The sequence below is a fragment of the Brachyistius frenatus genome, unplaced genomic scaffold, assembly GCF_029030835.1.
Source record: "Brachyistius frenatus isolate BFR_SWC_R1_liver_20210118 unplaced genomic scaffold, ASM2903083v1 Contig_111, whole genome shotgun sequence".
Lineage (NCBI taxonomy): Eukaryota > Metazoa > Chordata > Actinopteri > Embiotocidae > Brachyistius > Brachyistius frenatus.
In genome coordinates, this window is record NW_027210710.1 from 175,146 (window position 1) to 190,464 (window position 15,319).

Below are 15,319 nucleotides of genomic sequence, written 5' to 3' on the forward strand. Positions count from 1 at the left end.
TATACTTTAAAAATCATGTATATATTTATTTTCTGAAGATTTTGTTTTATATGAAAGCTCTTTTCTCCAACTTTTCTCCACATAATACAATAAATTCAGCTTTTTCACTCAGCTCAGATCCACATTTTGCTGTAAGTTCATAAAACACTTTTCCACTGTAGTTAAATCACAATAAAAACCTTCTCTGGCTGCAATTTTTTCCTATTTTTACCTACGTGTCGTAAACAAGCTCGTAACTCAGATCATTACGAGGCACATGAAATTTATGACTTTTCTTGAAATAATTTTTTTTATTTTCTACAAGCTGTAAATATTCTGTGACATTTGACTTCAGACTGACTTGATGAATATTATTTTAGGCTCCAGGTAAAAAGCTGCCGTGCCCACTCTTCTGCGTTGGACGCTGTCTGCCTGTCTGTCTGTCTTTCTGTCTTTCTGTCTGCGTGTCTGTCTGCAGCAGGTTTATCATCAACGCAACCTCTGACCACATCAAAGCGTCGTATCGCTGCTCTGTGATCTGACCACGGCGGCCTTCCTGTTTCTCTCAGGCGCGGCTCCATTTGAAGTCAGTCATTTGGCAGAAAGCTAAACAAGCCCCCTGTTAACTACTTCACTTACTGCTGTTTACAGACCGGCCGTCCAGAAAAACCACCGAGCTGCTGCAGAGGCCCCGAGAAACCAAACAGGGAGGGAATCATTTCCACTCTACAGAAATAGAGTGGGTGTTATTTTACTCTAATGGGCAAAATTCTTATTGCTATTACAGCTGAGGAAGTGCTCGTAAACTTATTATGACCAAAACCACCTAAAAAAACGGAACAATTAACTGATTTCAATAATTGCTCAAATTGAAAGTCTAGATCAAAAGGTTTCCAAACTTTTATGTAGCACAATGTACAAATACAAATTCCCCAAAGAACCACTTCCCACTGCAGATACAGACAATTTCTTTAAATTACGTAATTACTTCAGAGAGGCTGAATAACAACAACATAAGGCAACTATTTCAAAATCCAAGAAGACATATTTTAATTGAGCACTCGCAGTAGTTACTGAAAAATCAAAAGGGGAAGTACGTAGAAACCTAAAAATGAGGTTGATGCAGAAGTTCCTTAAGCTGCAATACCAGCGAGTGCCACTAGAGGTCGGCTCCAAAAAGCCTCCGGCTCCATAGACTCCCATTCAACTTCTCTCATCAAATCCAAAGTGAATAAAATGTGTCCATCAGTTATCTCGGTGTTGTTAGCTAAAGTCACTCCTTCTTATTAGTTTTCTGGAGGTCCATCTGAAAATAATCCCTCATTCATTAGAAAAGAAGATTAAAAAAAGACCTGTTTTGGGCGGCGTGTCTGTTTGATTGACAGGTCTGTGGTGCAGTCAGGTTACAGCTGTCAGTGGGCGGGACGTAGTATTGTCAGGTTTCCAATCAGATCGGTCAGATTCACCGCTGGCTCCTCCCCCAGTCGGTTTTCTTTGCCTGATATTGTTGTTTGTAATGTATTTGTTGTTTTTATGCGAAAAGGGTGCTCAGACTTCCTTTAAAAGGAGATTTTAAACTGAAAAATGTGACTTAACTGGTTAAATGCAGAAAACAGGTTGAGTATCTCCTCAGATATGAAACCACAACAGGATCATCTCTCTTCATTCATGAGGATTCATCTATCACTTCAACCCTCAAACTTCAAGTGTGGAGCCATCGTTATCTTTTATCTGAACTAAATTAAAGCTCGGAGGACAGTGACGAACGTGGACTGATGTTTTGAAGTGAGACGGTACCGACGGCTGACCCTGACTGAACCCTGAGGGTCAAAGGTCATGCTCTGTCTCCTGTCTTGACTTGACCCACGTCTCCTCTGAGGTTTAACCAGTATGGGTGGTATACACACACACACACACACACACACACACACACACACACACACACACACACACACACACACACACACACACACACACACACGGCTTGTTGAAGGTGTTGCTGACGTCTCGGTGGTTTAATCCAGCGAAGTACTCTGAATTGTCACTCTGCAGATTAACGTCTCTCCACAAAGTAATTCGATTTCTCCTTCAGCTACTAGAAGAAAGAAATCAGCTCTTCTGGGCAGCAGGAATAATGAAACTCACAATCGCTTCATTTACACTGGAATCCATTTGAACCCCTGTGAAGGAATCAATTGTAATGTGAACAGATCTGCAGCAAACTGTTAGAATGAGGAGGTCTGATTAGAGGCCAGTTTTTGATTAAAGGTGCAGACTTTGATCCTGAAAGCAGCTTTTAAGACAAACGAGGCAGAAACCAAACTCCAAACTCCAAAAAAATGACAAAATAAAACTTGGATTCACTTGAAAACAACAGATTTTAAAGAAAATATGAGAATCTTTCACCACCTCTGCCTTTATAAACACGATAATCACTTTCTCTGGAGTCTAAAATATTCAGTTTATAGAAAAATTCTCCAAACAGAGAAGCTGGAACTGCAGGAAGGCTTCATGAATGATTTCAACAATAAATAGTACAATAACCTGTTGATTTACTAAATGATGGCTCAATGAATAATTTATATTTTTACCTGAAGTTCAAATAGAATAAATCTAATATAACCCACCTTTAATAAACCATTAGTTACATCTGTGTGTGTGGGGGGGCGGAGCCTATCACAGCTGACAGTGGGTCAAAACAGCGACAGAAAACCACTCATGTTCACATTCACATCTACAGCCAACTTCAAATCACCACTGAACAAACACACGTCTGATCGCTGCACGACTGTTTGGACAAAACCAGCCAGAAACCTGTAAACTCTTCACACAGCGATATTAATAACCAGGTTTTTCCATTCAAACACCTGAATATCATCTAAAACAGGAAGAAACCCGACGTGTACGTAAAGGCGGTAAAAAGAAGTGAAGGAGGACCGAAGCGTCGCAAGTCGGAGGAAAACCGTGAAACATTTGGGTAAAGACTTCCTGCAGGAGGGAGGCGAGACGATCCAGGAACAAGGTTTAACACCGGCTCTCGTTACACCACATGCAGTTAAATGTGAAACTAGTTCGAGTTTGTTGGGACAACAACACGGAGGAGAAACACACTCGCTGATCAGAAGCAGCTGTCACTCGTCCCGAGTCATAACTGCAAACTTTGATCTGCGTCCTGCAGATCAGCACGCATGACAACCTGAGATATTACAATCTGAAACACACACACACACACACACACACACACACACACACACACACACACACACACACACACACACACACACACACACACACACACACACACACACACACACACACACACACACACACACACACACACACACACACACACACACACACACACACACACACACACACACACACACTCACACACACACACACACACACACACACACACACACACACACACACACACACACACTCACACACACACACACACACACACACACACACACACACACACACACACACACACACACACACACACACACACACACACACACACACACACACACACTCACTCACTCACACACTCACACACACACACACACACACACACACACACACACACACACACACACACACACACACACACACACACACACACACACACACACACACACACACACACACACACACACACACACACACACACACACACACACACACACACACACACACACACACACACACACACACACACACACACACACACACACACACACACACACACACACACACACACACACACACACGCGCGCGCACACACACACACACACACACTCTCCCGTTATGTGCAGCCTCTCATCAGTGTGTTATTTCGATGTGAACCCCGTGGAGAGTTGGTGGGAAACACTTCTGCATATTTTCTGCAGAATTTTACCAGCTAGTTTGTTTGTTTGTTTTTTTTCCCATAAAGTTCAGTTCAGCACAGATTGTTTCTCCAGAACTGTTGACCCAGTTGTCTTGTTTTACACACCGGTCACATGATGTTGAGGTGACACCGATCCGATATGAGGAGAAGGAGTTTGCCTCTTACCTTCTGCAGCCACTGCGTGTTGTTCTCCATCGTGCTCTCCAGGTGCTGCAGTTTCCGTGCCGACCACTCTCCGTCAGCGGGCGGCGAGTCCCTCTGCACGACGCTCGCCCCCCCGCGGGAGACGCCATATTGTTCGGCCTGCGACGACGGCGGCGGCGACCCCCCCCCGCCCTGGCACCCGTCCAGCTCCGGCAGGATGAAGGTGTAGCTGCACTGGCCGTGCTGGATGCGGTGAAGCCTCCTCTTCTTCTCTGCACCTCCTCCACCTCCTCCTCCTCGTCTCTGGCCTCTTCCAGCTCCTCCTCGCTCCGCGCTGGCGACGCCGGCTGCATCGGTGACGGCCGACAAGGTGCAAAGCAGCAGAAGCAGCAGCAGCGACCTCCGGCTGAGATCGAAGCCTTTCATGACACTATGAAGAGCGTTTTCTCTCAGAGCGGAGACGGTCAAGAGAAGCTCGTTCACACTCGGACACCGATTCACTTCAACATCAGGATGAACGCACGACTCGCTGCACCGAACGGTCAATCCATGAGGTCGAGTCTTGCACCAACTTCTTTCAACTTTTTCTTGAAATGCAGAATGAGAAAGCGACACCTGCTGCTTGGTCTCACACCTCCTCACCTCCAGGCATCAGATCTCCCGTCTTCTCTCCTCTCTTCTCGTCTTCTCGTCCTAATTTTGTTCTCTGTCATCGGGTTTGTCTTGTAGATTTCTCAGGACGGCTCCATCGGCGTGACGTCGGACTGGTCTGTCATCGTTTCGTTGAAACTCCCTCCCGTCCCCTGATGGACCGAAGACAAAATATGGATGGAGAGAAATGATAAGAAGACAAACGGAGAGAATAAAGGGACTAGAAGTGATGTGAAAACTAACGGAGACGATAAAAGAGATGTTTAGAAGGCGATGACAACCTCTCTAATCCTCACATGTCCAGAAATAAAAGCCAACAGAAGAGAGAGAGATCTTCTTGTACTCCCACCCTTCTCTGGGTGGCTCCAGTTTCTGAAGAGAACTACTTCTGCCCCCTTCTTATCTGAGGCTGGCCGAGAAAAAGGAAGGAGGAATGAGCAAGGGAGGGAGGGGGGCGGGGGAGGGGGGTGGAGGGACAGGAGACCTGAGGGAGGTCTATTAGAGGAGCCCTCTCTATTAGCGGGCCAAGACGAGAAAGAAAGGAAGGAGAGAAAGCAAGGAGCCAGAAAAAGATAAAAAGGGGAGTGAAAAAGAGAAACGAGAGATAAACGCTGAGAGAGAAAGAAAGTGGAAACTGCTGACAGCGAGAGGAAAGACAGAAAGACAGAAAGACAGAAAGACAGAAAGGAGCTGATGGACAGAAGAAGAGAGATCTGAAAGAGGTCCAGTCGTCTTTCCTGACTGATCTTTTCGCTCCTGAAGTAAATCCCCGATGCCTTGTATGGTCATTGGCAACTTGGAAGCTGGAGGGTTTTTACTGTGTCCTCCAAACACAGCCGCAGTCGGAGGGGTGGGGAGGGAGGGGCGGGCGGGGGGGTGGGGAGGGAGGATCACAGGAGATCAGGGGGTGGAGGCGGACCACGTAGTCCACGTCCTCTCCGTGTGGTACCTCTTCTCTCTGCGAGGAAACACATGCACAGATTAGTTCCAGACAGATGGCCTCGTCCCAGTGCTTATGAAACACCAGCTCTCTGTGTGTGTGTGTGGGGGGGGGGAGAGAGCTGTCAATTACTCGGTTTATTTGCGCAGTGATAAACTGTCCTGCAGAAGACGACATACAAATACAGATTAAATTTTTCGATAAAAGCCACCAGATAAGAGATTTGTGCAGGAACATGAAAATGTGTCGTCTCTCATCTGGAGTTGAAGAACGAGACGGAAAGCTTCGACTGGAACTCGCTGATGAAGAGCTCTCATCTTCTTTATTTATTTTGACATCATACACTCGTATTTTGAGCGCGGCCTGACCTCGGTCTACTGTTACTGCTGCGGCGTCCATCTTGATTCTTGGCGGGGCCGAGTCGCTCACTTAGTGCGAGTCAATTGGTCCTTTGGGGGGGAAGCGGAGGGGTTACGCAGCAAATGGCTTTTGCCCCGACCGGAGATCCTTCTCATGGGAACGCGAGTGGACGGAGAGCCGGGACGCACAGAGCTGCACCACATAGAGCCGGTGTTCCCGCGTCAAATCCTCTTAGTGTGTCGCTTCTGGTTGTATTTTAATTAGAATTAGAACAATGATTTGGCTTTTATATATTAATGGTCCTTATATCAAGTTAGAGAACCATTGTTTTCTCTGTGACATCGAATGCTCATTTCATCATCAACCTGATAAGAGGCCAGAGCGGGATCTGGTTTCCATCATTGATGTGCATAACAGGTTTTAATTATGTCATCATTTGTTCATGGAGAGTTTGTGTTTATATGTTACCGATGAGCTCTGGCACGATGCAGAACTTCATCTCAAAAGTACCGACACTGAGAAAAAGAGCCAAAAAAATCACCAGTTTTGGAGAACCCTGTTGCCATGGCACCACAGTTCAGCTTTCACCATAGTGAAAGTTTCCCCTCAGATGCCTCAGAAGGTCCCAGTGGAACTCAATGTTGACAGTCTGACTCTGGGGGACGAATTCACGGTTGCGCAACCACCGGCAAAGTCAAAGAAAACCCAGCTGGTGTCTCCTGACCTGACGATCCTTCTTCAGTCTTGGACGGTGAAGCTCCGCCCCTCTTGAAACGTGATGTCATCAGAACGCCCCGCCCGGCTCATCGCTTCATCGCCGTAGACTTTCTGAAGACTTTCAAGGGTCTCTGATGAACATTTACAGAGTTTGACCCAAAATCTGAAGATTCTCTGGGCCCTCAGGCAGCGCTGCTTTAAAAAAAACATACATGATTCTGCAATGGAAATCATTGCATGGGCTCAGGAACACTTGTCAAAGATTTTCTGTTCCTTAAAAATTCGACCCCAAATCTGATGTTTCTCTGCTCCAGTTTCTGGTCCACGGTGAAATCACTGATGTTCACGTACCAGTTATATGTGTTATATTATTATTATTACATTATATATATTATGTTATATTTTTAACATAACAGTCCAGTTCCAAGTTGTTCAGGCATCACAACATTTACAGTTTACATTATATCGCATTTAGCCATGGAAAGAGTTTAGCATGGGCGCTGCTCGTTTAATAGGGATATTTAAAAGTCTCATTACTGTTCCTTAATGTTGGTACCAAGTGTAGTTAGAGGGAGATTTCTCTGTCATGACTCAACGACAAAGCCTCTTTGGTGCGTGGGCATTTGTTTCTCTTCAGGTTTCTCTGGCGTTTTTTTTTTTGGCCATTAAAGTCCGATTGGATCCAATATAATTCTTTTAGAGGCTCTATATGCCAAAAGATTCCTGTCTTGGTGCCTTCCAGAAATCGAGCCGCGGCCATTTCAGGATGCCAGAGACGATTAGAACAACATGCTGAGATATTTCTATCCTCTCCAGCTCTGGGTCCTGGTGTTGTCTGTACTTTCCTGCATTCAGGCTGATATCAGGAGTAACAGGGGGGCACAACATGAGTCACGAACCGGCCCTTTCACCTTCCCTCTGTGGGAACGGACAGACGGGTGACGATGTGTTTTTTTTATTCCAGGATTTGATTTCAGCTACGTCTCTTTTTTTAGTCCCTTTCTAAACTTGATGTTTCTCTTTATTTACCCATCTGGCTTCTTTCTTGAATTTCACACACAACGATTTGAGAGTTTAGTCATCTGGTGACAGTTCTTAAAGTCACAGGACCGTCGCTCCAAAGACTGAACATTTCAGGTTTTGTAGAGAGTTACTGCTGATGTTTGAGACGAGTTGATTGAAGCAAAGATCTATATTGCATTCCAAAGTTTTCTATCTGAAATGAGCTCAGGCTGAAAGAAGGCAGCAGCGTTTCTGGATCATGTTTCTATCTGGTTTCTTTTTTTGTAGAGTTTCAACCAGCGTTTCTGGATGCAGCGATGAACTGTGTTCACAGATGATGATTTACAGAAATGTTCCTGAGCCCACACAGTGATTTCTGCAACAGAATCATGGCTTTTGATGCAGTATAGCCCGAGGGGCCGAAGTTCACGCCCATACAATATCACTTTTCAGCCTTTTCCCTTGTGTCCAAAGATTTCTGCGGATTCTCTGACTTTTTATAATATTATATACCGTAGATGATGAAATCCCCAAATTCTTTGTAATTTTTACATTGAGGAACATTATTCTTAGATTGTTGCACTATTTTCCCAAACAGTCTTTCACAGAGTGGTGAACCTCTCCACATCTTCACTGCTGAGAGACTCTGCCTCTCTGGGATGCTCTTTTTTTTTATTCCTAATCATGTTACTGACCTGTTGCTAATTAATCTAAATAGCAGTGAGATGTTCCACTCGGTGTTTGTTTTTTTTACCTTTGGCCCCAAGTTTCTTGAAACGTGTCCCTGGTAAACGTGGCGTCTCCACCTCCTGCTGCAGCCTGGCGATGAGGTGATGGAGTCTCTGCTCCCTTCTGCTGCCTGCACCCCAGTTAAGTGGCTTCTCCTGGTCTGTTTCGGCTCCATAACAACTGGCATGGCGCGACCAAATGGAGCGCAGCCAAAGCCTCAATGTCGCAACAAAACAACAAGTCCAGACGGCTTTGGTTGTTAGGGCGATGCACAAACATGGCACACAGTGTAACGGCAACAGTGGAGTCTCACAGCCAGACAACGTCAACACAACCTCGACCAACAATAACCCACAACAGAGCAGTTTTAGCATGGTCAGCGCTCTTTAGAAGTACTTGATAATGACATTTTCACTGTAATGTGTGTGGAATATTGTAAATACTGAATGTAAACACCATTGCTGTGAGGCACACTCAGCATCCAGGATGTGGAATAACGTCCGAACGTGACGGTGTTGTGATGGATGAGGTCACGACCCTCCAAGCACTTTGTAATACTGAGCACCTGCAAAAACACATGATGGGACGTAACCCGAGAGGCTTTTGGTTATTTAAAACAACAGAAGGAAGGTTTTACACGTACAGGCTGAGTGGATGGATGGAGGGATATTCTGTATTTTCCTCATTGAGCTAAATTCATCAATACTCAATTTATGGACAGAAAAATTAGAAATTGAATGTGTTTTGCCACCAACTGACAACAGGTCTCTATGTACTAGAGGTATATGGTGGTGCATCAAAAAGTTCAGTGACCGGTCCTGTGGCACGTAAATGGTGCACAGCACCTTGACGTGCCCCAATTCAGCATCTGACCAAATGTGAAACCAAATGTGGCATCACGTTCAAAAGAATGGGATGGACATGAAGAAACAGTCACCTTTGACCACCAAAATCAAATCAGTTCATCTTTGAGTCTGAGTGAACATTTGTGCCAAATTTGATGGAATTCCCTGAAAGTGTTCCTGAGATGTGACGTCTACAAAAATAGGACGGACCGATCGAACGGATGTGAGGCTGGAGTGACCTTTGACCTTTGACCATCAGAATTCAAGAGTTCATCCTTGAGTCCAAGAGAACATTTGTGCTAAATGTGAAAAAATGGGCTCCAAGTTTTCTCGAGATATCAAAAATGCGACAGACATGAGATCACAGTGACCTTTGAACTTTAACAAACAAAACCTCATCAGTTCATTGTTGAATTTAAGTTGAAGCAACTTGATTTAAGTATCAGAAAGGCTTCATAAGATGCGACTCAGCGAAAACTCCAGTGTTTGTCTGTGATGAGTTTATCTTGGGGACTTTAAGTGCTTTAGTTGGATTTTATTACGGTCATTCAATCATATTTGTTAAACTTTCCCAACTTTAAGAATAAGACTAAAAATAGATTAAAGACATTATTCATCATGTTAGTTGAAGCATCTCAAAGAGAAACTGAAGCAGAATTTAAAGTGCTAAGTGCTTCAAACCGGGCGAATGCAGACTTTATGGCTCAGAGTCTGTTGGGGAAAAATCATGGCATTGTAAAAGGTTTTGATCTTTTTTTAAGTTTCAGAAAAGTAACATTTAGGCAAAAATGACAAATATTATTCACCACAAAAAAACAACAACGTTGGTACTCTCGCACTGGTTTTAAGAAATATCCCTATTTCACTGGGAGTTTTCAACTATTCCAAACAACCACATCGACTCGTCTTTAGCCGTCATCTCTGAGACGAGCGTCGTCGTTCGCTCTGCACGTCCAACACCAAACCAACTTCGTCTACTTATTGATTGTTGATCTGTGGATGTGATGTTGACCTGAAGTCGTTTCACCATAAAAGAGAGTGAAGAGCCTCCATCGAGCAGAATTAAACAAATTGAAAGGCATCCTGGGAAATGTAGAAAAGTCTTAATGGAAAGTAACATATTTCTCCTGGACTGCAGCAGACTTTTACAAAGAGATCCTCTCTAACAGGTTTTAATGCTTTTTGTCAGTTAAGCTCTGTGGAAGTAAAATAAAGAGGTCAGGCTTTTTCTGTGTTTGAATACGACTAATAATGATGTTTTATTTTATGAAAGTGTCTCCTCGTTTATATCCAGTAGCGTGTGATCTCCGAGTCAAGTGTTTCTGGCTCGGGGGAAAAGAGAAGGAGACAGGAATGCGCTCAGGGAGGGAGTTACAGCATATCTTTACTTTAAAACCAGGAATTTACTGCAGTTAAATGTTCAGAAAAGCTTTCAGAGATTTCAAACACTGGACTTAAATGCAGGAAAATTTCCCACCATTAGTGATGATCATGTTTATACTGTATTATCTGCTTCATTCTAACTGTATCACTGAAGTTACTCAAAGCCTGATAATGAAGATTAACAAGGTCACTCAGTGAATAAATTACGCAGACGCACTTTTAAAAAGGAAAGTTAGCTACCTGGTTTAGGAATTAGATATATCTTTAATGAGTGTCAAGTTTATTTATAAAGGACGTATACGAGTGTCATCCATCAGTTTAAGATCGGTGGCCGTGGCGGACCTGCGGCCGAGGTAAACGTGTGTTTGACAGTTACAGAGCGGAGGTCAACCTGCAGCCGGCGGTTCCTGACAGGCTTTTAAATCCCAGAGTAAACACACTACAGCTCCCCGAACTCCGGGGTAACATGAAACCTCATCCATCAAACTTATCTCACACATCAGATGCACAACAAGTGGGACATGTGCTTCAAACTGTAGGGTAGTGTAAACCTGTCACAAAGCCCTTTGCCTGTCTATTAGGATCCGTCTTTCATTATAAAATCATCCTTCTTTGCAGTTTTTCTTTCCATCAGTTTTGAACTGATGAGCTCTGCTTCCAGGAAATAGCCACAGCTTTTGTCTTTTATAGGTGTTTACAGACCAAAGACATAGAAACTACACCAAAATATGAAAATACAAAATACTCGCCGGCCAATATTCCACATGGAAAGGTTGAGAATTAAGAAGAGGCGGAGCCAACTCCCATTTTGTCAATCATACATTACAGTTCACAGAGAAGTGCAGAAGCAACGGCCCGGCAGGTGGTACATTTGACAAAGTCTTGACCTTCTCCGAGTCGAGTCTAAAAAAGTCTTGACTTATGGACGGCCCTACTTTCCACATACTTTATCTCCTCGTAAAAGTACCAGAATATCGTCATGCGACTGAAACGAATTGATTTTGGTGAGAAACTGCATTTTTACAAAATCACGGCTGTCCACTGAAAACAGTGTTATCTCCAAATTTGGTTATTTTCAATTTCATGTTCCAATTTCTTCAGCCAATAAAACTATTTAAAGACCATTTGGTTGTGAAAAATATTCTGTCACAAAGCTGAACTTCTATTTTCCTTTGCAAAGGGAACGTTAAGGTCACGGAGAGAAGCGCTTTTCACAGGACAGCTATGGAAGGCTTTGAAGGTGGTCAGAGTTAAATGGTTCGGTTTTTGGTTGGTAAAGTCTCTGAACTTTTCGATTGCACCTCGTATTAGCACTTTGTTAAGCATAATTGTTGAGGAAACGCTGTGATGGCAACGAGGAATTAAAAAGCACCAAAAATACAAACAAATCCACCAAACGAAACACAAACAAACAATAAAATCCACACAAACCGTCTCATAACTTCTTGCCTCTTTACCGTCTGCGGGTTCATAACATCCAGCAGAGATTTCGGTTTTTACTGAGTCTCCCTTGTAAACATTCTTCTCACCAGCAGGTCGTAAATAAGTAATAAATCACAACAAATCACAGCCACGTAGAGACTTTATAAACACCAATCAGCTCTGCATGTGTTGGAGCACTTGGCCTCGCTCCAGACCGAATAAAAACCTCTATCTTATCTTGTGTTTTGTTTCTAGATTGGCTGGCAGTTGCGCCGATCGCAAACGCAGTCATAAACCAAAAACCAACACACACACAGCCATTGTTCCGTGTTTCACTTGGAGCAGATGATGTACGTTATCGGACTCCGAAAACCCACGACATCGGCCAAAACCCATTAGCGCGCCGTGAAATGAGGCGGGTGTCGCTTGCAGTCGGCGCGGCCAACACACCCAGAGAGGAAAAAAACACAGCCGTGTTATTAGTTGTGAGAGATGGCTTGAAATCGTAGGTTTCAACACAACCGGCGAGGTCAGCACGAGGAACCCTGATCCTCACTGAGCGCAGGACGCTCCTCCAGTGGGCTCGTCTAAAACCCCTGTTGTCATATTTTTATCGTTTCACACTTGTTTCAGCTCCAGTAAACGCCCGGCTTCACATGTTCACACACTCTGATGCTGAACACGGACGGAGGTGCAGGAGGTCAGTCAGTGCCTTGCTTAAAGGAACATATTCACTGTCTCTAGGCCGACGCTCTTCCACATATTTAACTGATCTGGTGCCACTTCATTGCAGAGCTACAAAACAAATATCACAAGAAGTCTCTAGCATGTGAGGAAACACTTCACTCAGCAGTTGGTGGTTTAATACGAATCTCTTCCTGTCTTGTCTGTGTGCAATCTTTTTAAAAACTTTCATAGCCTCCAATAATGACTGATTAAATGAAAAATGAAGCCCAGCGTCAGAGCTGCTTCCAGGATGCTTCATAACGCTCATTCATTCAGCTGCGTTGCTCGTGAATGTCCAGCACAGATGCTATAATTTGCTGTACTGTTACTGATTACATGGAGGTCAGCGATGTTTGCTGCAGACTCTCCATCAAAACGGCCATGATTCTGTCGTGGAAATCACTGCACGGGCTCAGGAACACTTGGTGAAGATCCTCCGAAATTTGACCCAAAACCTGCTGTTTCTCTGCTCCAGTTTTTAGGTCCGTGGTGAAATCACTGATGTTCTCATACCAGCGGTCACGTTAACGTGAGGAAGTCAGTGATGATGTTGATGAACAGACGAATCGCTGAATACTTCCTCATGGAGGTCGTTGCTGCCACTGTGTTGCACTTGGTTAGCGTGCAACTGATTGCACATCCCGTAACCACAATGGTGCCTGTCAGACACATTATTATCTGTTAGTCTCTTTAATATCAACAAAGAAATTAAAGGTGACCGAAACAACAGGTGAAGTATGATATTGTGGATTAATTCTTTTTAAAAAGTTTAAGAAACAAATAGATGTGAGTATCAGACATCATTTCATCATTTCATCAGCAGTGGTTTGCTGTGGTCGGGGAGCTCAACATGATTCACTTCCTGTTGGCTGCACATTGTCTAAATTTCAAATTGATGACGCAACGCTGCAGACGGTGGGGGAAGAATCATCACTGTGGTTGTTAGTTTTCTAATTTCTCTGGAACGACATCTAATAAACGACATCTCCAGCTGAAATCCTCCATGTTTCAGTCCCTCCTTTTACAGTTAGGAGCTGTTTACATAATTTCCTTATTTAATCAAAGACATCTCATGAAAGGTGACAACGGCTGTGATAAAAGAAACTTTCTATTCTACTCTCACACGCCACTTACTTCCTGTTTACTGTCGAAAAGAAGAACGAGTACTTAAGAGGAAGGAATTATGCTAAAAAAAAAAAAAAAAAGGGAAGGATAAAAGGTGGAGCAAGAAATATTTAGATAACATCAGACAGAAATTTGGTAAACACAATACTCGACGGTGCAGAGACAAACCGACTGCAACGAAATCATCGAGACTGAAGAGATCCGCATCAAAAACCGACATCATGAAGAGTTTTCTGCTCCTCATCCTCTCGCTGATAATAGGTAAAGACTACGAACACCTGTTTACTGATACTACAGACAGACAAATGTCATATTTCACATATATTTTACAGTTTATATTATATTATTGACTCCAAAATATAAACGGTTTTCTACCTTTTCTGGTTTGAGCTTTTTATTGAGTTCCTTAACTTTACAACTGAAAACAATATGAGCAGAAGTTCACCAACGATGTTGGACTAAACAGCGCGAGAAATCCAGCGTGAACAAGAAAATTTAATTATCAAGCTAACAAACCAAACAAAAAATTTTAGACGTTTTCGTGTATAGATAAACATGAATGTGTATAATGGAAGATAAAAACTCCTCGAGTGAAGCAGCTGAGATGCTTTTTGTTTCTTGTATCTTTGGACAAAAACAAAAAAATTTAATTCACTTTTAATATGAGCTGCAGATGTAAATATTTCTTCTGTACATTTGATAATCATGAGCCTTGAAGTTACTCAGAATTAAAATGTCAGACTTTGGCGACTCCCAGTGGTGGCAAAAATAAACTACGGGAACACCCAGTTTAAACTTGCACCGCATGAAAAAAACAGACTCACAAACCTCGAATGAGCTTTTAGAAACTCGCTGAATGTTTAAGTGGCATTTCTTCATTTTTCTCAGGAAAGAAAAAAAAAAACAAGAACAAAAACCCACCAAATTAACCAGTTTAAATGTTCACTAGAGAGCTTCTTCACTGAGACTACAGCACCGAGGTTTCAGAACCAGAATCTGACCAAACATTTCTCTGACCTGTAGGTTGTGTGGCCTCATTTGACGTGCTGGCGTGTGCAGGAGGATGGTTGACGTTCAGCTGCACATATGCAAAGAAAAACAAATACAAAATGATCTACTTGGTTATTCCCAACGGAACGACCATACAAATCTCTCAAAACAATGTGTGGGAATACCAGGGAAAATTTTCTTTGTGCCACGATACAACACAGAAAAAACTCAGCGTGGCCGTCAAACATCTGGACTGGGACGACTTTGGAAATTACAAGTGTAGATTTTTCAAAAACATTAACTCATCCTTTCAAGAAAAGACAGCAAAACTGAATGTTGGTAAGAAATGTGTCATCTTTTATCATTATTATTATTGTTGTTGTTTTTACTATTATCATTATTATTATCAGT

The 15,319-nt window shown here is 43.2% G+C and overlaps 1 protein-coding gene across 2 annotated transcripts in view; it reads right to left on the bottom strand.

The window, feature by feature from the left end:
- The window catches only part of angpt4 (angiopoietin 4), a 35,651-nt gene extending 30,609 nt beyond the window's left edge, over positions 1-5,042 (bottom strand). The window contains exons 1-2 of one of the 2 annotated variants that reach the window (XM_069712689.1): positions 4,951-5,042; positions 4,040-4,821 (exon numbers count right to left, since the gene is read on the bottom strand). In XM_069712689.1, the coding sequence (XP_069568790.1) occupies positions 4,040-4,444 (405 nt within the window). In that variant the 5' untranslated portion in view covers positions 4,445-4,821; positions 4,951-5,042. Of the gene's footprint in view, positions 1-4,039; positions 4,891-4,950 lie in introns of those variants that run through there. The other variant, XM_069712687.1, reaches the window with a different exon arrangement.
- Positions 5,043-15,319: the final 10,277 nt, after the last annotated feature.